The sequence below is a fragment of the Plectropomus leopardus genome, chromosome 17 (assembly GCF_008729295.1).
Source record: "Plectropomus leopardus isolate mb chromosome 17, YSFRI_Pleo_2.0, whole genome shotgun sequence".
Lineage (NCBI taxonomy): Eukaryota > Metazoa > Chordata > Actinopteri > Perciformes > Serranidae > Plectropomus > Plectropomus leopardus.
The window spans coordinates 4,733,522-4,756,096 of record NC_056479.1 but is presented as its reverse complement, the minus strand read 5'-3'; the positions used below and the strand labels follow the sequence as shown (position 1 = coordinate 4,756,096).

The window sequence follows — 22,575 nt, the reverse complement described above, 5'->3', positions numbered from 1 at the left end:
TTCTCTTTTTAAAAAAGTGAAAAAAAAAAGAAAAAGAAAAACAGGGACATGACCCAGAAAAAGCACTTAAAAAACAATAAAAATTTTGTGACATAATTTCAAATATGTAATTATGACCATTTTGTTGACAAAAATGAAATTAACCCATTGACACTTGAGAAAACTGGCTCGATTTTATGAAAAAAACATGGGAAGAAGGCTATGAGCAATGCAAGAATGATCAAAAAAAATAGGAAAGAAATTAAAATAAAAAAAAAAAATTACCTGAAAGTTGTTGTTTTTTGAGTGTGACAAAAAAGGAAAACAAGTAAGTGACCTGAAAAAAATGCTTATAATTATAATAAGTTTTGTAAAATAAATTGAAAAGTGTAATTCCTCATACATTCTTATTGTGTTTGAGATATTTAAATGCTGCACAATAAAAAAAAAATTACAGTGGCAAGTCTCATTATAACTTATCATTTGTGTACGTTAGCTGTAAGGACTCTGACATGTATCTCCTCTTTATGTGATTAAATGTATTAATGAACCTTTGGCTCCGGGCAGTTAATTGAGTTATATGCGGCATATTGGTTCACTGTTGCAGCATTCAAATCAAGTACGACACCATAAATGACCACTAGGTGTCGCCGTTTCCTTTGCATTAACCCTTCAGAGGGACTCGGCGCTTCAATGGAAGGATTCCCCACAGTAATGTGACACTTTTCACGACATTAATGACAGTAACAAGATTTCTATAAACGCCTGTGTCTATGTGTCAAATGTATAAGGATCTATTATACCATCTGACTGTGACGCATCTCTGCAGCACTGAGAGTAATAGTCGGTAAATCACGTGACTTCCTGATCTCTTTTTCCGGGAGCATAACAGAGGAGACACGCCCACCAAATTAAAGTCCAGTTGTTCGTGGTTCTCCTGGCACTTCTCTGGTTCTTTTACAAGTTCCCAGGAGTGGAACCAGAGTCTGTGAATCAGGATCCGTCTGAGCTGCCTGCACGCTGCTGCTGAGCCTCTCGAGGTAAGTGCACGCGAAGTACTTCACCCCTCTGGCGTCTGCAGAACTTCGCTCAAAAATCATAACATTTAAACTTATTTACTTAATAGCAAAAAAACATGCTTGTTAGAATACAACTGAGGGTGTTTTTTGAATGAGTAGGAGCTTAATTTCAATTCGGCTTGCGTCTGATACATCCAGTATAACTTAATTCAACAAAAATCTCAACATTAACGACTGGTGTCCGATAATTCCTATAGCCTTCTTCTACCAGTGCTACATTACCAATAGACCGCTCAGTGAAGCGATTTTATTAATTAAAATCGATCTTAATCATAAACAAGGGCTATATTTTACACGCCGTATTGAATGCAGCTACTTAATAATTCCTAGAATGCCTTTTTAGTATTCTGTCATGCGCGAACACTGAAAAACAAGGAAGGTTACATTAAATGTATCATATTCGTACTGGGACTTTGGTGTCAGGTTGTAAGATATTTGCCAGGGCATGCAAGTTTATCAACAAAAAGTTGCCTAGAGATGCCTAGCTGTTGCACCAACTGACCGGCCCGCTGTATGTGCTTTAAGAGATAAAACTGCGTGTAAATAACATTAAAAGGGAGATGACTCTTACAAGCGAAGGCTCATTCTGCTGAACAGATTTTTCTTGTTAACAGGCCTGCAGTTAAAAACCAGTCCAGGCAGTCTGATGTTGGCAGAGAGGGCAGAGCTGATGCACTTTTTACTGAACAAAGCAGTGTACACAGAGGCACCTCCCATCTCTCCCTTCTTCCTGAAAACACCTTCCATCTTTGTGTGCTGTGTTTTTCTGAGACTGTCTTCTTTTTGCATAACACCATGTTTGAAATATGACTCAGGGTTTTCTTAGGGTAACCTGATCCATAACTTAAAACTTAAATCAATAACACAACCTACACCTAATATCTCAAAGCCTCTGCCAGCCATGGGCGAGTCACAGAGCCACACACAAGGAGTTTAACCCTGTAATCTGCTTTTAAAAATCATTATAAATCTCTGAAGTTGCCACTATTATACAGATATGTCCTACTTAACAATAATAATAATAATAATAATTATTATTATTATAAATATTGTCATAATAATAATAAACTGTGATCCTAGCACATCAGTTCAACCACCATTATCCTCAGCTCAGTCCTTTTAATCCTGTGCAACTTCTTTCTCTACATTGCATTTTGTTGGTTACTATTATTAGGTTTGCAACTGATCATTATAAATGAATGAAATTTATCTTAAAAGGCATATTCTATTACCCTCTTTCCAAGAATCTTAAATAAATAATTGTTAAGTCGACGAAGTGTCAGTCATGTCAGTAACTATGGACCCAGGGAGGCGGCATTTCCTGCATTCTGGTGAATTTTCAGCATGGATTTATGGTGGCAGTGTTTTATTTATGTAAATAAAAAAGACTGAATTCATGCAGCCGGTGAAAGTTTTAAATAAAAGAACACACTGTAAAAATAAAGTATTTATTTAAATTTAGTAAAGTTTTTGTCCAGGCTGCCAGTTTTAAGAAGACAAGTTGAATCATTACAAAATTGCCTCAACTTGTCTTCTCAAATTCAGTCAACTTAAAATTTCAAGGCAGCCTGGAAACTTACATTTTTAAATTAAAACAAATAGATTTTTTTTTTTTTCAGTGATAAAGCAGTAACCCAGCTAGCAACTTTTGGTTCTGAGAATGTTACAGTGTAACCAATGCAGTGTTTTAGTGATGTTTTCATTAGCAACTTTTCTTTTAGTTCCCATCATGTTCTTTTTAAAGTTGGGGTGACAGTCTCTGTAAGTATCAACAAATGTTCAACCACATGGCCTTTTTATATAGGCTACATAAGTAATGTATTATCCTCCATTAAACAAGCAATTCCCAGAATTCTGAGGGGAAAAATGTCACATTATGCAATGTATTAGGAAAATGATAAGTTAAACAAAATGAATGAACAAGACGAGAATGAAAGTCAAGGCAAACTGGTGTAAGTATTTTCACAAGCTATTATTTGACATCCTGTGATTTAAGTTAAATAAATTACATTTTAGGTTTGTTTAACCATTCATAGGATTGGGGGGAACAGAAAAAATACTGTATTTACTGTGAGGGGTGGGGAGACCAAATCCTACTCAGGGCCCCCAAAGGTCTTTAGGAGCTCCAACTTGACATGTTTGGCTTCAATGATTTATCACTTAATTCTCAAAATAGTTGTGGATGAATTTTGGTCACACAGTGAATAAACAGACTTTAAGATGAATGTAAATGTTCTTTAAAGGAGGGTCCACCAGCTGACAGAAGCTTCTGTTCATTTATGCGGTGTGTGTGCAGAGTGTGTGAAAGTGATGACATTGTTGTTCAGACTTTGTACAGTGATTTCTTTGTATAGAAGGTGTGTCTGCGTGCTGCATGCCTGAGCTTTACTATGTCTTGTCATTTTACGACAAAATAAGCTCTCAAAGTTTTAAAAAGCTATTTTTCTCTCAGCCTTCATGTCAAGCTCACAGCGAGCTCATTGTTCATGCTCCTCCAGTTAAAGTCAGAAAAACAAGTTTCATCAGTTTTCTTTAGTTCATCTGCCCTTTATCTCCAGCTTTTTTCTCTGAGTCATATTCAACCTTTGAATTGTATTCCTTCACATTACAGCTGAGTGTTATTTGTAGTTTTTCAATGCTAATGCAAAAAAAACCAAAAAAACAAAAATAGTACAGATTCTCAAATAATATCCTACACATGGGAAATGTGCCCACAATGTTGTAGTGTCTAATATTGTCCCCTGCACTTTTTTAAAATCACCCTTTCCTGCTTTAGCTGTCCTGTCAATCAGGGCAAAAAGCCTGAAAAATAATCTTTATTAATAAAAAAAGAAAAAAAGGAAAAATAGTTTGTTCCAAGAAATGATAACTCACAAATGAGAATGCTTTGAGAAAGGTTTATTTGCGCAATAAGAAACTGGTCTTGAGTCTTGAGGTTTGGGCCCTGATGGACTGCAGCGGGGAGGGTCTCAAAAAGTCCATGTCCAGGTTGAGAGGGGCCACAATTTTTGATTGTTGAGTTGATTTGATTTTAACTAAAGCGATCACATGTCAAAGCGTTTTTTTCAGCTGAATCTCTACTTTTTACTTTACCACACATTAAAAACACATTATTGGTAGACTATTTTCTTGTACTTTTTAACTTTAAACTTCTCTCTCTCTCTTCTCTGCAGTGTTTATTTTGGATCATGTCTAAGAAGGCAGGAAACCGCGGGCCGGAGTTTGAGGCGCTGGTGGAGGCCTCCATCATCCGCATCCCGCCTCATCACTACATCCATGTGCTGGACCAGAACACCAACATCGCCCGGGTGGAGATCGGACCGCTCACCTACATCCGCCAGGACAATGAGAGGTTAGAGAGAATCCCCCTTTTGACAGAAACATCCACACTCCTGTGCTCTCGTCAAGTCTGTTAAACATGTCAATTGTGACATTAAGGAAGATGTGAAGGGATGCGGACATGTTCTGCGACATCTCTGCTGCTACTCCTCACCCAAATGTTTCCATGGTGACAAATGTCTCTGACCAAACAGTTTTAACGTCCAGGTCCATTTAGCAGCTGCTCTGGAGCTTTGGATCGCCAGCTCCACGACAGCTGCCAAATCAAAAGACTTTGTGGTCAGACTGTTTTCTTGACTTCTTCTGTTTTCAAGGCCAAGTATTATTATGATATTTTTACAAGATTAGAGCCTGACTGATACTGGATGCCGATATTAGGGATAAATATAATCCTGAGGATTAATATATCAATAATCCTGATTGATGTATTGGCTGATATACTGTCTGTCTATCTCCATACCTTGATGAAAGGATATATTAGATATGATATATATGAGCTGATAATGGTATGTGAAATATATGTATCCAGTGCTTCCAGAATGCTTGTCAGTTGTGTCTAAACAGAGGGAGAGAGATGAGCAGACACACAAGCAAGCAGGGACACAGCTCTCTGTGTGGATAGAAAGAAGCAGAGAAGCAGAATTGCTGCTGACCATCGTGGAGAAAATACACTCCTGATGTGAACGGCATGACAGCTGTTAACGAGAAGCTGCGTGTCAAAGACACAAAGGGACACTTTCGCATCCAGTGTGAACCCAGCGTAAAAATGTGTCATGAGTGTGATATAGACTTTTCTTAGGACCTTTCTCAAGAACAAATTTAAGAAAATCTAAGAAAGATATTGCTGAATGAGACCCATTATTCCCACTAAGCTAATATAAAAAATATAAAATATGGAAAAACGGAACTACTGTAGCTGCTTGTGCCACTGATGAAAAATGTGGACTTTTCCCTCAGGCATGCGTCTCTAGTGGGGCCTTGCAAACTGTTCCCAAGTTGGTTTGTGTACAATGCATCCATGACGGCACACAGAGCTGACAATAAATAGACAAAAGGCTCTGTGTCGCAAACTGCAGTTAAAAAAAATAATAGTAATTGAGATGTTTATTATGAACACACTGTATGCATGTCCAACTAATGCTCCTAAAACCTGAATAATACTGGCATATTCCACGTCTTAATTGTAAAATGCTACATTTGGAAAATTTTCCTAATTTGGAATATCTAAATGGAATATAATGTTTACGTGACCCACGTCAAATTCAGAGTATTGCTGTAATTGAAATTCATGGGGAATATCAGTGTTTGTGATAACAGTCAGTGACTCGCAAAAAGTAAAAAAAAAATGCGGATTAAACCTGTTCGTCACTTATGTTTGCTTAAAGGACTTTTGTCTCTCTGTTTTTGTGTGACAGTGATTAAGTAAGTGTGTTGTCAATGTGAACAGTCTGTTATCAGTTTGTTCTCCAAGATCTCCCAGACTACACTCACATATCATTGTTTGTTGATTGTATTGATACTCACATATCAAAGCCTTTAAAAAGCAGCACTATCGTACACTGATGTACTCTGTGCGCTCACAGTGATTTGATCCCTCATATAGGAAGAGAACTGCAGAGAGGCATTTAAAGACATCACTGTAAGCACACCATGTGACTGAGAATTGATTACATTATTGATTTGGCTGGATGCATTTACTGTAGTCACTGATTCTCTCTCCTAGATGGAAAGAGACTTTGTGTAATTTAAATGTCGAGTGTAGAATGAATAAAAAGCCAAAGATGTTCAGTTTCCAATCACATTAAAGTGAACAGATCAGCAAATAGTAACAATGGAAAAGTTTCTTCAATGAGTAAAAAAATTAATCAAATAAGGCTGGGTGATAGAGAGAAAAACACATTTTTTTTACCAAATTCCTCAATATTGAGATTGTGAGAATATTCTAGGGTTGCTTTCACAAACTACTCACACAATATGATTTTAATCATCAGTAATGTGGTTGTAGTGACTAAATGGTTAACCCTTTGAAAACTTGGATCAACATCACTTTTCTGTGCTGTGTTAAAACACCTTCACAAGTATTATTGTTATTTTCAAGCATTTTTTCCTTTTTTTTTCCTTTTTTTTTCCTTTTACGTTGTATGAAGTTTCTTTTTTTCTAATTTTCATGTGGATGTTCTTTAACTTTTTTTTTTTTTGCAAATTTTTGAGTCATTTCCTCTGAAGTTTCTCATTGCTCTTTACCTAAGTTTTTGAAAGACATCAAGCCATGCTGCCTCAGTCTCAAAGTGTTAAACGCAAATAATAGAACTGCTAAGTTTAGAGAATTACATCAGTTTACTGCAATACAGACTTCAAAACCAGGAAAAAACAAGACTTATGATAATATATACATTTATTTTATTATTTTATTTATTTTAATGTAATTTTGTTTGTTAAACTTTGTTTAAAAATGACGCATAAATTTACCTTCTACCTTTTAAAGGTCCAGTGTTTAGGATTTAGGGGCATCTTCTGACAGAAATGTTTTAATATTCCTAACTATGCTTTCATTAGTTTATAATAAACCAAAAATAAGAGCTGTCTTGTTTTTGTTACATTAGTATGAGCTGTTTATATCTACTTGGGGAGTGGGTCCTCATCTACAGAGTCCGCCATGTTGTTTCTACAGCGGCCCAGAATGGACAAACCAAGCACTGGTTCTATATTGGGCCATTTGAGGTTTCACATTGGCAGTCTGTTACTTCAACACTAAATGGCACTAAATCTTACACACTGGACTGAAAAAGTATTTATTTAAAATGTATTTTCCACAGTTGCACAGAATAAATTAACTGTTTTCAGTTAAAAAAGTATTTTAAAAAAATGACATATCCACTCAGCATTTCACCATAACAGTTCTTACAGAATAAAGAGCCTTTTTAAGTATTGATTGTTAATGTAATAATGGTGTTATATGTATTTTTTAAAGGTATTCAGAGTATTGACTTCCTCTTCTCTTCCTCAGAGTGCTGTTTATGCCGGTCCGCATGATCATGGTGCCACCGCGTCACTACTGTGTGGTCATGAACCCCGTGGCCCGAGATGATGACAATCAGGTCCTCTTTGACCAGTCAGGTCAGGCCAAACTCCGGCATGCTGACCTGGAGATCCGCCTGACCCAGGACCCGTTCCCCCTGTACCCCGGAGAGGAGATCCAGCAGGTCAGTCAGAAACCCGTTCTGTTAGGTTCATCATGAGGAGACGAACATTTGTCTTTGATGTGGCTCAAGAAAAACAACTTATATATTTTAAAGTTATTATTATTGTTTTTTTCTGTAACTTTTATATTTAAAATTATAAGCATTTAAAGGAGAAATGTCCATTCTTTTAACAGATACAATTAACAACATGTTTAATTTTTTAAATGTATTTTTAACATGACATTACTATAAAATCACTGAGGTTTAATAACAGAAGAGCACTTTGTTCTTTGTTGCTGAACATACTGATTCTTAGTATTTTTATGAAAAATCTAAGCAACAGAAAATATTCAGCAATACATTATATACTTTTTCTCCCAATTTTCCTCAACCATATTGAGTTAAAAACTGTTGTTAAGAATAAAATTGTTACTGTCGTTATTTATGTTAAAATTATTTAAAGGAGGAGAAGAGACACAACAAATCACACAGTCTCCACTTGGTTGTATTTTTAAGATAAATAACAGCTTTATCTTTAAAGTTTTTTTCATTTGAGATGTATATGACTCTGAAAACTAAGTCAGATTTTTTTAAATACCATTGTAACACAGGTATTCTGTATTTATATCATGTTTTGTTTTTTCATACCTAGAGATGCATGCTTGCCACATTTTATTCCATTTTCCATACACATTGTGTTAAAAACAATTCTCAGTAAAAAAAAAAAAAAAAAAAAGATTATTTATGAGGGAAAAAAATTAAAGGCAGAGGGACAGGGAAATGCCGCTTTATTAATGTACTGTCTTGAATGGAGAATATCACAAATATAAAAGATCAAATTAATGTCATGGTCTTTACTTATTGTTTTTTTAATATAAGAAATAATATCTTTACAGTTTAATAACAGAAGAGTATGTTGTTCTTGGTTATTGGAGACATATTTAACATATCTAACATGCAGTATTTGTGTTCCAGGACGTGTCTCCACTGCAGATCGTGTATCCCGACACGGCGCTGCGTCTTCAGGCTCTGCTGGACTTTGAGGAGGAAGGAGAAGAGAAGAGGGTGGCCGGAGACGAGTGGCTGTTTGAAGGACCAGGTATGTTTTAATAAATACTAAATACATCCGACATATCTGTGATCAGACATTAATATTAAAGTTTAAGAAAAGGTTGGAGAAAACTGTCAAAATAATAAAAAAACAGAAATATTTTAGCTTTAAATTAATCTTTTTTTTCTTCTACTATTTAGGGCCATCTGTTTGCAATGTTTCATTTTTTTCCAGTTCTTTGTTAATTTTATATATTTTACTCTTCATGATTCCATATAGTTTACAATGTCCATGTAAAATGAGATGAGGAATCTCAAGAAGTGTCCCTTTAAATTTCTAAAGATGAATAAATAAATGAGACTGTTGGACCTGTAAATCAGCTCTGTGGGTTGACTTGATGCAATGTGTTTGTGGCAAATGCGAAAATTCGTAATTGAGGCGTGCGAACTGTGTTCTTCTTGCAGGGACGTATATTCCAAAGAAGGAGGTTGTGGTGCTGGAGACCATCAAGGCCACAGTGATCAGAGAGAACCAGGCCATCAGACTGAGAGCTCGCAAGGAAGGAGTGGACAGAGGGGGCGTCCGCAGGGTCACAGGTAACTTGTAAAATTCATTGTTCATGGTGTCTTCACTTCAACAGTCCCGACATAAAAATCCTGGATGCACTTTTTTAAGAAATATGAAGTCATTCTCTTGCTGACAGATGTTTCTGATTTTGTTCCTTTGTTTTATAAGTTCTCATAACACTTTATATATTCAAAGGCTCTTTACAAAAATATACTGAAGGTTTAAATCACATAATGATTTTTGCGTACTTCTTTAAATCAAGTGCTTTGTTTCAGGTGAGGAGTGGCTGGTCAGCAAAGTTGGAGCGTACCTTCCTGGTGCCCATGAAGAAGTCATCGATATTGTGAACGCTTTCATCCTGACTGACAAGGTGAGTCAGCCCTCACCAATTTCTCCCCATAAATGTCTTCTGAATCCTATTTTAGTATCATTCTGTGTCCCCTCCCTAAATACTTTTGCAAGGCTTTTGCAAGTCAGTGAACGTAGCACAGGTGGAGCTTTCCATGAGCTCTTTTTTTTTCCTCAGCAGCAGTTTGTGACTCATGGGGTGGATAATTGATCTGTCAATCAGTTTAGAGCTCATAAGATCAATTAATGAGAGGAGCAGCTGTGCCAGTGAATGCAAACCTTTAGTTCCTGCAAAATCAACGGTGCCCGACGTTCTGCTGCTCCGTCTGTGCCCACAGTATGGTCTGCACTCCAAGAGTGTGATGAAATTAATAAATTAACAGTATATATATATTTTTAATAGCGCTCCTAATGAATGGTCCAGCTTCAAATATATAAATTCTGTTTGTGGCAGCCTCCCACTATGCACAAAGTGGGTCACACATATCACCAGAGTTGGCCAATCATTATTGGTAACCCTCAGAATGCAGTAGATTTCATAATTCTTTTAATTGCTCCTAAAACACTACATGAACTGGTGCCTTTTTGTATCTCTGATTTTTTGTGTCCCCTATCCACACTGGGATCACACTGGTTTTCTGACCATGGCCCCACTGGCTGTCCTGAAATCGAGGCTTAAAACAAAAAGAGACTACTCCCACTCTTTGAGACCGTATTCTATTAAAAAAAGGTTTCTGTAAAAACCTGTTTCATGCGCACTTTGCCCTGTAACAGGTGTTTGCCCTCTGTAAGTTATATTGTTTTATGTGTCTGACTTCTGTATTTGCCCTCTTCATACCTTTCATTGTTTGCACTGTACAGCACCTTGTAATTCTATAAATAAAGTGCACTTACTTATTTACCTCTCTATAAACTGTCCAACAACAGCCATCTTGCAGGTTTATGTCACACAAATGGGTCTTAGAAAGTCTTGGTCTCAATCCTGGTCAGATTGTTGGATATCAGTTTTGAGGCTGTCAGATGTGCAATCAGGTTTCGGGAGTGTCCTTTTTTTGTGTTTGTCCATCTTCCCAACTAGCCACCAACAGCATTAGAGATTGATATTTAGTTGAATTTAGGTTGTGATGAAATTTTGTTGGTTTTAAGATATTGATTGGTAACCACAATCCAGCATCTATCAAATGTCTCAAGCCAACGTCATCTTGATGTTGAATAACAACATTTAGTCATAAAGAGAACAAAATCTAACGTCATTAGTCATTTAAAATGTTGTCGACCCATTTTTTAATCCAACCAAAATTCGAAGTCTGTCCAACGTAAGAGTCCAATGTCTTTCCGAAGTTATATTGACATCTGGTGCAAGCTGGACAAACATCACTAAGCTTTACACCAAATTTATTTCTCTTCCAAGTGTCAGTGTTCACCTGGAACAAACCAAACCCGTGCAGTGTAAAGAAGCATTACAATACTTAAACAGTTCAAAAAAATGTCGGCTGCAGAAAATCCTGAAAACATACAGAAAATCTGATGTCTGAACTAATTTAGTCTTCACTTGTCTCATCAGAAAGCGCTTCATGTTCGTGCCCTGCGGCCCTTTAAAGACTCCGGAGGTCGGGACCGCCGCACAGGGGAGGAATGGCTCGTCACCATGGCGGACAGGGAGGCTCACATCCCCTCTGTGGCGGAGGAGGTGGTAGGGGTTGTAGAAGTGACCACTCTGAGCAGCAGACAGTACTGTGTGATCCTGGACCCGGTCGGACCTGATGGGAAACCTCAGCTGGGACAGAAGAGGGTGGTGAAGGTGAGGAGAACCATCGATCCTAAATTATCTCTTCACTAAACTCGTAGAACCTCCGTGGTCTAATTAATTTTTTTGTTGGTATTCAACTATATATACAAATTCCATTATTTTTTCATTTTTTTCATTTTTTTGTAATTATTTCTTCCCAGAACATTTTGCAAAACAAAAAATGTAGCGAATTGAGGCATGCTTTTCACCACATCCTTTATAATAAGTTAAAATCAATAATAAAAAACTTTCAGCTTGTGGAATTGGAGCAATCATATTTTTTGTATTTTTGTTTTAACAGAACTCCAAAATACATACAAAAGTGGCTGATTCCTATACTGCTGAAGACACATTTTCAAGTTAATGCATTATTAAGGGATGTTGTAGCTTCTGTGTGTATCATTTTAAGAGCTTTCTTTGTAGGTTTTTTTTACAATAAACTGTTGTGACTTTAAAATCAAATCATCCACTTTGAAGGATCATTAAGCTGAGTTTCTTAAAATTAATTTCTTTGAAAAAACTAAATAGGCTTACAGTCTGTTTTCTTACTAGTTTTAAGGTTAGATCATTTTAGCGTACTCCATTCCAATTTTGTTTTTTTCTCTTGAAATCAACAAATTTACAGAATATTTTGTGTTGTTTCTAATGGGTATTTTTGCTTTGTAAAACTGCAACTTCTGTTTTGCAATAATATATTAATTATACATACTGATATTCTGATAACTTTTTTTTTTGTTTCTCCCTGTCAGGGTGAGCGCTCATTTTTCCTGCAGCCGGGTGAGCGACTTGAACAGGGCATTCAGGACGTGTACGTGCTGTCAGAGGAGGAGGGTCTGGTGCTGAGAGCTGTGGAGGCGTTCACTGACACCGAGGAGGTGAGGAGAGAAATTGCAGCAGTGCGGCTGATTAACATAAAGGGCGCCATGGCAACACAAGCAGCCCAGTACAGAAGTAGTCTGATATTTTGCCCTTTACATACTATATGTTGATAAAAACCTAGCCAGAGCACAGTGATATTTCATTTCAGTACATTTACCTGGTCAAGCCATACGCAGATGATACCACGCTGTTACACAACAACCACAAAATAACTCACATCAGAGTGCTCAGGTATCATTTGGTGCATGTTTATTAAATGCCACTTCTTCTGATTTATATTCACCTTCACACCGCTCTTTAACTCTTTACCCTGCTGCACAAACATTAACCAAAGTGACAGGTGGACATGGCCACAACGCCACACCCCTCACCGCTTCATGCTTATCTTTACACTAATAAAACATAACCATAAATCAGCATGATTGATGGTGCTGCAACAAGAGCTCCTTTACATCTTGAACAAACACATCAGACTTTTTGTATATGTCCATTTTTGTTTCTGCATTGGTCTTTACATTGAGGGAGTCACTGGAGTGGAAAGGAATGAAGGGAGGATCAAGTGTATTTAAGCCAATTCAGACTTCTTTCATTTTAACTGCTATGGCTTGTGAAGCTCGTCTTGTGCAACCGGTTGATCACAGAAAAGTAAGAACAAAAACAAACTTCATTGTCATGTAGAGGTGTGTCCAGAAGAAAGGTTTGCTGCAGGTCTTTTCAGCATGGTATGAAGTGAGAACTCAGAGGTGTGTCTCTGCCCTCTGGTTGAAAGTCTAAAGTCTTATGCAGCTTTAACCACACCTAACATCAGTGATTGGTGTGGTTTGGGGTGTGCTCTGCTGCAGTATTGCAGGTATTTCTGAGAAAAGGAAATAGAGTTTAGTGTTAAGGATTTTGAAGACACACCACGATTGGGTCAGCTGCTGTAAAGTTTCTTAAAATCTTGTTACACTTTTTCCTTAGCCAGAAGGTACAGAGTTTGACTGGTTATAAACTCCCTGACAACATTTGTATCTATACAGCGACACCCAAGAAACCACCCTTCCAAGTAGACATGGGCGGTATGTTGTATTTTATACCTTCATATGATATATGATGGTATAAGTGTGCGGTTTAATAATCTAGTTAATAAGTCCACTGTTCCAGCTCGGGTTTGGTCAAAATAAATCCTTAATTCACTATGTTAGATATAAAAAAACAAAAAACAAAAAAAACCAAAAAAAACATGCCGTTATTGCCCATGGTCTCCCTCTGCCATTGCTGGTCACTGGCTGTTTATAGGCCTGTAACTTCTCCCTGGATCACTAGGTGTCACTGTGTCTTTCAGCTCAACTGCCTGTATCACCAGACTGAGCTCTGGTGGTGCATGCTGTGCACTGCATACAATGAGCTGAATAAAAAGAAACGGCCTGTATTTATAAAAGTATGGAAAAACATTCATACTGGATTTCTTAATACCCTGGTATACTGTAATACTGTGATACATGGGGAAAAACATGGGAAAAAGGCAATTAACAACAAAATGAGAAATTATCCAAAGATTAGTAAAAAGTACAAGAAAATTACCGGGAAATTAGTAAAACAAATAAAATAAATATTAAATAAAAATAAAAGAAAGTTTAAAAACAAACAAACAAGGATATGGCCAGGGTAAATTACTTAAAAATATATTTTTTTTCCCCTTATTTTTAAAAAAATATTTTCTAAATCTCCAAAGTTCTTGCAATTTGTGGAACATATCTCACTAAGTTGCTAATTGCCTGTTTTCAAATGTTTTTGAAAGAAATCACACCAATTTGCTCAGAGGTGTAAATACTCATGATAGGCATCTGAAAGCAGCACAAGAGAAGTGACATCTCTCCAGGTTTCAAAGGGTTAACTTTATGAGGTTTTTAGTGTCAGATGTTTAAGGACTGACATGGTCCTGTCCTTCACTACACCATCTTCTTTTCTCTCTGTTCTTCTCCTTCTCTCCCTTCTTTCCTTTGAATCGAACCCTGCCATCTCTCCATTTTCTCTCCCTCCACCTTTTGTTTTCTTCCTCCTTTTAAAATTTCTTCCACTTTGGTTTTCATTTTCCTCTCAGTGTCCCTCTCCATCTCCCTTATCTACTCATCGTCCTCCTCCCTCTCCTCCGCCTCCTCCCTCTCCCCCACCTCCTCCTTCTCCCCTGCCTTCTTCTCCTCCCTGTCCTCCACCGCTCCAATGCATCGCCACGCTAACCCTTCTCTCCCTCCTCCACCTTCGCCATTCTCTCTGCCAGGGCCTAGAGGAAGAGGAGGAGGAACTGATGGAGGAGCGGGCGAAGCGCTCACGAAGGAGCGGCATCCTCCGTCGCCCCGGAGACCGTTGGATGCTAAGGGGTCCTATTGAGTACGTCCCCCCCGCCGCTGTGGAGGTGCTGCTGAAACGTCAGGCCATCCCATTGGACGAGAATGAGGGCATCTACGTCAGGGACATCAAAACTGGAAAAGTACCATTCAGTTACTGTTTTTAAAGGAAATCACTGCTGTATCTTTGGAATTGAGTTCTGTGTAGAGATGTTCTTTGTAAGGATTTTCTGCTTTTTATGATACCTCTACATCGGTGATAACCGTTAGCAGAGGCATTATGTTTTTTTGTTTTTTTTTTCATCCCATTGTCCTGATTGGACATCTCAAGACTTGAGGGAATTTCTTCAGTTTTGGCACAAACATCCACTTCATTATGAACTGATTAGACTTCGGTGGCCTAAGACAAATGTTACGCCTGATCTTACTCAGTTATGACAAACTGAGTAAGATCAAATCAATCACCTTATCAAACTCAGTCACCTATAAAAAGTTGTTGTTGCTCTGACTTGATATCACATCTTCGAAAATTCATCATGTGTTCGGACGAGACTTAAGGTTTAGCTTACTCCATTCCCCTTTCTCAGATGCCTAAACTTCCTTCCTAAAAAATCAAATATGTTCATGAATAAGTCAACAGAATATAATTATTGATTTACTTGTGGTTTGAGAATAAGAACCCTCCTCAGCGATGAGTCCAGCTCACCATCAGTGTCTTGCTGCCTCTCAGGTGCGTGCTGTGATCGGTCACACTTACATGCTGACTCACAATGAGGAGTTGTGGCAGAAGGAGCTTCCTCCCAATGTGGAGGCCCTGCTGGCTTCTCCTTTGGATCCACTGGCCGACCGCTCGGACCGAACCAGAACCGGAGAGGCTCGGCCCAGGGACAAGACCAGAGTGGTGTCCTACAGGGTCCCACACAACGCTGCAGTCCAGGTTTACGACTACAGAGAGAAGAAAGCCAGGTGGGGCTCAGTTTCCTGCACTGATGGAGAGATGTGATCTGCAAATGATGAGCTGACGTGCGGGTGGTCTTGTGGTCTTGTCTTCAGGGTGGTGTTCGGACCAGAGAGGGTGATGTTGGGGCCTGATGAGCAGTTCACCGTGCTGTCGCTGTCCGGAGACAAACCAAAGAGGGCCAATGTCATTAAGGCCATCTGCCTCCTGCTGGGGCCCGACTTCTTCACCGACATCATCACCATCGAGACGGCCGACCACGCCCGCCTGCAGCTGCAGCTCTCCTACAACTGGTACCTGCAACACGACACCTGGCAGAGGCTGCGCTCAGCACACATAGAGGCTAGACTCAAGAAACACATGGCCATGAGAGATGAAAGCTCGGGTGGTTACGAAACGATAAAAGAGCTGTTATTGATAAGTGAGGAGAAAATGCTTAAATTTAGTTTTTTTGGCGTAGTTTAGAAGAATATTTTAGCAATAAAGCTGTGGTCCTCAAATAATATTATGATATTAAGTTTAAAACTGCTAAAAATACAATAAAAAAACAAAGGTGATTTCATGGCAATCACCAGAAAAGTATTTAACTCTAGTAGCTAAAGGGAACTCAGAGCTGACTCAGATGCTTGCCCTTAATGGAACAAGAAACTGCCTATAAACTAAATGATACTACATGCTAACTATTCTCAAGGGAACTAGTTGACTACAAGCTAAAAGGAACCAGAAGATACAGTATGTCTAAGGGAACTAAAAATTGGCTTTAACCTCAAGGGAACTAAAAGCTAACTCTAAGCCAAAAAGGACTAGAAGCTTACACTGGACTACATGAAATTAGAAGCTAACACTAAGCTTAAGAGAACTAGAGGCTAACTAAGTTAAAAGTAACTACATGACTCTAATCTAAAGGGAACTACAAGATCACTCTAAGCTTAAGGGATCTAGAAGCTGTCTCTAAGCTAAAGGGAACTTGAAGTTGTCTCTAGGCTTAAGGGAACTGGAAGCTGTCTCTAAGCCAAAGGGAACTAGAAGCTAACTCTATGCTCAGGGAACGTATAAACTTAACCAGAGCTAAAGGGAACTGGAAGCCGTCTCTAAGCTGAAGGGAAGCAGAAGTTCCAAATGTTACACAAATACATCTCTGTTGAAAGCTCCATGTCAGTTAATACAGTAAGCAAGTACACAAAGGCAGAGTTTCCACATTTACAATTTAAATGAAATGCTTTTGTGTTTTAACAAGTGTATGTGACACATATCGGTTTGTTTGTGTGCATGCAAAAGTACTTCAATTGAAAATTTCCAGTTTAATTTGAAGTCACCTCTCTCCTGCTTCTCTCCTCTGTATACTCCTTCGTGTTTTGTGATATTTTTTTCTATATTATTTTTAATGTTTCTGAATGTGATCCCTCTTCCTCCTTCTCTGCAGGCACTTTGATGTCAAGTTTCCAGTGGACCCTGCTGATGCAGCAGCTCTGTTTTCAGTTCCTGACTTTGTCGGGGACTCCTGCAAAGCCATCGCCTCCCGAGTCAGAGGAGCCGTCGCCTCCGTGCAGTTTGATGATTTCCACAAGGTTCAGATTTCACCATCCTCTGTTCTGTTTTCTTTTACAATGTTGAAGTACAATATTTCCTCTGACATGAGTAAAAGTAAGATTTACAATGAGAGAAAAAGAATATACCATTTTTTTCAATTACAGTACTTAGTTCTACTTTACATGAAAGCAAAGATATTTTTACTCATCATCTATTGTTCTGTCTTGTTTGAAGAACTCAAATCGGATCATCTGCTCGGCGGTGTTCGGGTTCGATGAGAAGCTGGCGGTTCGTCCCAACCTTCGCTTCAGCCAGAACAACCTGATGATCAGCAGCGTGGACATCCAGTCTGTGGAGCCTGTCGACCAGAGGACACGAGATGCCCTGCAGAAGAGCGTCCAGCTTGCCATCGAGATCACCACCAACTCCCAAGAGGCCGCTGCAAGGTCAGAAACATGCACATGCACACACACGCTCACGCGCACACGCACACACACGCACACACGCACACACACACACACACACACACACACACACACACACACACACACACACACACACACACACTCACACACACACACTGCAATGTCTACATGTTGTCTCTTGTGAGCTAGCAAGCTACATATTGACCAATCCACTGTGTAGTCACCTTGGTTAGTGGACTAAAGCCAGTGCTCAGAAATAATATTATGACTCCTTAAAAAGTCCTGAAAAGATGAAAAATTCAATCTAATCATTAGTCCACCCGCAGTGTTCAGTGGGCCATTTTTTTTAAAATTTATTTTAATCGAGAAACCGCTGTTTCATGTCACGAAGATAGAAAATCAGTAAACTCAGTGGAGTGGGAGGATTCATAGGTCGAGGAATCAGAGGCTGAAACTGAAGGACTGGAAGCTCTCAGAAACCATTTTTCCTTTTAAGATGAGGAATGAAGAATTTCTGATAAACTACAGCCAGCACATTTTTATATATCACAGAAAGAAACGCAAATCTGTGTTTTGTGTGTGTGCAGGCACGAGGCAGAGCGCCTGGAGCAGGAGGCCCGGGGTAAGCTGGAGAGGCAGAAGATCAACGACCAGGCCGAGGCTGAGAGGGCCAGGAAGGAGCTGCTGGAGCTGGAGGCCCTCAGGTACCCACAGGGTCACTCCTACCCCAGTTTGACAGCCAAATAACGAGCTCTGAGCAAGGAAAACTATTGATATATGTTTTATTTATTTTGATGCTAACACTTTTCTATATTTAACCCTTTAGAAGCTGGCTCAACATCAGTTTTGTTGTGCTGCGTTCAGATGTCTTTTTCAAGCATTCACACCTTTTGAACTTGAGAAAATTAGTTTTGTTTTGTTTTTTATTTTTCTTGACCATGGGAAAAAGGCAATGAGCAACATGGCAAGAAATGTCAGCAAAATTATGAAAGAAAAAAAAAATAAAAGGTCACAAGGAACTGACTTGAAAATTAGCTGTTTACTAATTTCTTGCTAATTTTTGGGCAGTTGATTGTTAAGATGCTCTTTGCCTTCTTCCTGTGTTTTTGAAAGAAATCTAGCCAATTTGCTCAGGTTTCAAAGGGTAAAGTAAGAATCTGAATGCATTACCGTTCCTTTGTTTTGTATTTACTGTGGTATTACGTAGTTGAGTAAAAGATCTGAATACTTCTCCCACCTGTGTATTAACCCTGCCTCTGTGTGTTTCAGTGCTGCGGTGGAGAGCACAGGAGCTGCGAAGGCTGAGGCTCAGTCTCGGGCAGAGGCAGCTCGCATTCAGGGAGAGGCGGCAGTCAACGAGGCCAAACTGAAGGCTGAAGCTCAGAGGATCGAGGCGGTACGTGCACAAATCGTCTTTCACCTTGTAACAAAAAACTCCCTGTACAGCAGAGGTGGAAGGAATAGTAATGTGAAAAATCCCATGCCATGAAATGAAATAAAATAGTAATAATAATTAATTATCTTGATCTGCAAAGTAACTAAAATTATCAAACAAATGTATAGTAGTAAAAATTAAAAAATGTCCCTTTGATATGTGGTTGTGTGTTAGTATGAAGTAGTATGAAGTATCTCACACTTGTACTTAGGAACAGTACTTGTATGAATGTACTTAGTAACTTTCCACCACTGTATTCTGTCATAAATAACCCACATGTAATAGACTTTTACTAAGATTATATATGGCAGGTAAAACAACAAATTTGTAAACGTGTGTGTGTGTGTGTGTGTGTGTGTGTGTGTGTGTGTGTGTGTGTAGGAGGCGGAGCTCCTGCGGCTGGCAAAGGCTCGTGAGCAGGAGCTGAACTACAAGAAGCAGATGGACAGTCTGGAGGTGGAGAAGCAGAAGAGTCTTGCTAACATCGAGAGCGAGCGCTTCAGTAAGCTGGTGGAGAGTCTAGGCAGCGACACGCTGACGGAGATGGCCAGAGCCGGGCCTGAGCTGCAGGTACATTTTACACTCTTTAATCACCTTGTTGTGCCTAAATTATTATGGGTTATTCAAAAGTTAACATAATCACTAGTCGCCGCCCGAATATCCATGAAAATTTCCCTCAGTCCAACCAGAGGTCTTCAAAAATCTTGTGTAGTCTGACTATAAAAACTATAAAAACGTGCCTCCACTTTATCCCATAATGCAAAAATGAAGCCAATATATCCCGGAAACAGCTGCTGCCATCTTGGTGGTGACGTCATTTAGAGCCAGAGTCTGCACCGAGCAATTTATGTGTTATTGAGTTCCCGTCCAAACACTCGTCTCATCAATTTCAAGCAGCACTGTTAATCACAAGCACCTTGATTACCACACACAGCTGTCAATCATGATGTCAAACCCCCTTTTTATAGCATCAGATAACCAAATTATTAGAAAAACCAACACTTGAACAAACATTAAGGCAATAAGAACTACAAAAAATAGCAAAAACCATCTTTGGAAAGAATTAATCTGACGTGCACTTGTGAGTTTTTAGTTTGGATTGAGATGTTTTGACTTCTCCTTTGGGGAGCAGTTATGTCCTCTGTCTGACAAATGGACCAGAAGCAAAAAGTTAAAACTAATTTTCCTTTAAGCCACTAATATTTTAAAGTCAAGGTCCACCATCTGAGTTAGTTTTTCACCACCAGATTTTCAAAGTGCATGTTGCGATTTCAAAAACACTGTCTTGTTTCTTGTCCTCCAGGTGAAAATGCTGCAGGCTCTGGGCCTGAAGTCGACCCTCATCACAGACGGGTCATCACCCATCAACCTCTTCACCACCGCCAACGGCCTACTGGGGGCGCTGCCGGGACAGGGACAGTGAGGAAGAGGAGGCGGAAAAGAGGGAACATATGGTCCAAAAGTAAACCTCAACAGATGCTCATCTCTCTGACACAATGTGCCTTCTACAGATTTTAAGATGCACTCCATGGTTTCATCAGAAGAGCCCAAATATATCCCCCCAGATCACTGCTGATGCTTTAAATTTCAACTTTGAGTGATCACTGTTTTGATCTGTTAAAAAAAAAAAAAACATGTAGTGCATCTTAAAAAATCTTAAATAAAACTATTTCCATGATTTGAAAAAATGAAAACTGTTTGCCCAGACTTTTATTCTATAAAGAAAAACAGACAAAGACACTTTATCTTTCAGACATCTAACGTCATCTTTGCGAACATGACTGTGAATGTATGAACCCAAAATCTCCTCTTCCACTTCACAACTCTATGTTTCCACCTGACAACACTTAATGGCCGACACACTCAAGCTGCATGATACAAACTGACAAAAACTGCCCTAATCCTCTCTGTTTTCTGTCTTTTCTAAACCTGAAATCTATCCAACCTCCGATAGTCGGTTTTATCACCTCACTGTGATGTCAGTGAAACAGTTTATCAGCCTCCACCAGGAGGACTTTTGCACTTTGAGCTCTTAAAAATGAGAATCAGAGGTTTAGTTTTGGACAGAAAAACAGCATGAAGACATGTCATGCGCCATGATGAAACATTTTAACTAATCATGGATGCAAATGAAGAAGAAATGTGCCTCAAAACAAGCTGACAGTTTAGTTTAGTCATATAATCTGACAGCCAAATATTCAAATATTCCTGTTCCTGCTTTGCACTACGTCCACTAGAAATAAACGGCTAATGCTGATGTTTGTTTACATGGTCAAAATGTACTGTCTTTGCAGTGGTAATAATGTAAGAATAGAATAGTCTGACTGCCTTTCTCTGCCTTACACTGTGCTGTTGTTTCTACATAAAGAACTGTGTGAAGCCATTAAAATGCTGCTGCTGCCCACTTTTTTGTCTCGGCTGTTTATTTATAGAAAAGCCTAATATTCCTCACATTTATTCATCAGTTTCCTTAATATGCTTGTTTTCTGGAGGCTGGCTGCTTTGTCATCATTGCACTGGTTTGCCCCAAGAACCAGTGTTAAAGTAAACGACGTGTTAGAGGTACAATATTCTGCTCATTTTCAGGTTCATACTTGTATTTTTGGGTTTCAACTAGAACATGTTTACATGCTTTAATGTTCAAAAAAACACAGTTTTCCCATGCTGTCCACTTGAATATACTTGAATTCACTGTATGACTGAAACGCTCAGTTTTAGGACCTGTCTCTTTAAGAACCACTCCTGAAAACTCTGTTGTGATTGGTCAGCGTTTCCAAGTGTTCTGTATCTCTGCGTCTCTGCCATGGCTGCACCACATGGATGCACTAGTCAAAATCAAGCTTTAAAAAAATATTATACATTAATATTATTTTCTACTTTCATTGAGTTAATGTTTTTTCAGTCCCAATCATAAACATAAAATGTTCATTCATATTCAGAATTTTAACCCTTTAACAGGTTTTTGTCATGGTGCCTCTATGTTTTTAGATGAAAAAAAAAAAGAATACATGCAAAGCAGATTTTTTTATGATCCCAGTCTGGGATATGTCAGTGATTTGCAGCAACACTGATGTGACAGTGCACCTAGTGGAAAGCATGTATTCTCTCCATATGCCAAATATGGTAAAAATGATATCATCAGTTGAAACAAAGTAAAAATTACAAATTCCAAGGCAAAAGCCCAGAATTACACCCAGAAATAACACAATGCATATTTTTATGCTTTGATGGCTGTGGGATAAAAAATTGAAGATTAAATGGTTTTAGTGAAGCATTTTTTGCATGAATGTAACACTTTTGTTTACACAGTGTGTTTTAGACTTATTGTAGGAGCTAAGCTGGAAATTCCACGGTTAAATAAAAATACATATTTCTTTATTCTTTAAAATGTATGCCATATGCATGAACACAGCCAAAATTAGCAAAAAAAAAAAAAAAAAAAAAAAAAGAAGAAGAACAAAAAGTGTGTAAAATACTAAAACGGTCCCTAAGAGTTATCTTACATTGAACATAATTGAGCCCTTAAAGGGGAACACCACTTCAATAAGGAATGCCTATGGAGCAGTTCCAGACTTTATACTTGATAATGTCACAAATTTGAGTTTTAGCACTCTAATTCTTGGATTTGGGACAAAATTGCTCATGTTTATGAATATTTTTAAGTGCCTCCGACTGTAGGAATAATAT

General features: G+C 38.6%; 1 protein-coding gene across 1 annotated transcript; it reads left to right on the top strand.

Moving 5' to 3' along the window:
* The first annotated feature begins 872 nt into the window (after positions 1–872).
* LOC121956344 (major vault protein) lies at positions 873–21,292 on the top strand. Its single transcript, XM_042504507.1, has 17 exons — positions 873–1,019; positions 4,232–4,410; positions 7,405–7,600; positions 8,555–8,678; positions 9,095–9,226; positions 9,473–9,567; positions 11,110–11,346; positions 12,084–12,209; positions 14,474–14,683; positions 15,271–15,506; positions 15,594–15,791; positions 16,922–17,066; positions 17,263–17,474; positions 18,041–18,157; positions 18,723–18,849; positions 19,270–19,458; positions 20,192–21,292. The coding sequence occupies exons 2-17, from the start codon at positions 4,247–4,249 to the stop codon at positions 20,309–20,311; spliced, it is 2,628 nt and encodes an 875-aa protein (XP_042360441.1). The 5' UTR covers positions 873–1,019; positions 4,232–4,246; the 3' UTR covers positions 20,312–21,292.
* The last annotated feature ends 1,283 nt before the right edge of the window (positions 21,293–22,575 follow it).

Bases quoted from the DNA above. Each gene is read 5' to 3' on its own strand.
- LOC121956344 (XM_042504507.1), top strand. From the start codon at position 4,247: ATGTCTAAGAAGGCAGGAAACCGCGGGCCGGAGTTTGAGGCGCTGGTG. The intron at 14,684-15,270 runs GTACCATTCAGT...GCTGCCTCTCAG, and splicing joins GGGACATCAAAACTGGAAAA to GTGCGTGCTGTGATCGGTCA. The intron at 19,459-20,191 runs GTACATTTTACA...CTTGTCCTCCAG, and splicing joins GAGCCGGGCCTGAGCTGCAG to GTGAAAATGCTGCAGGCTCT.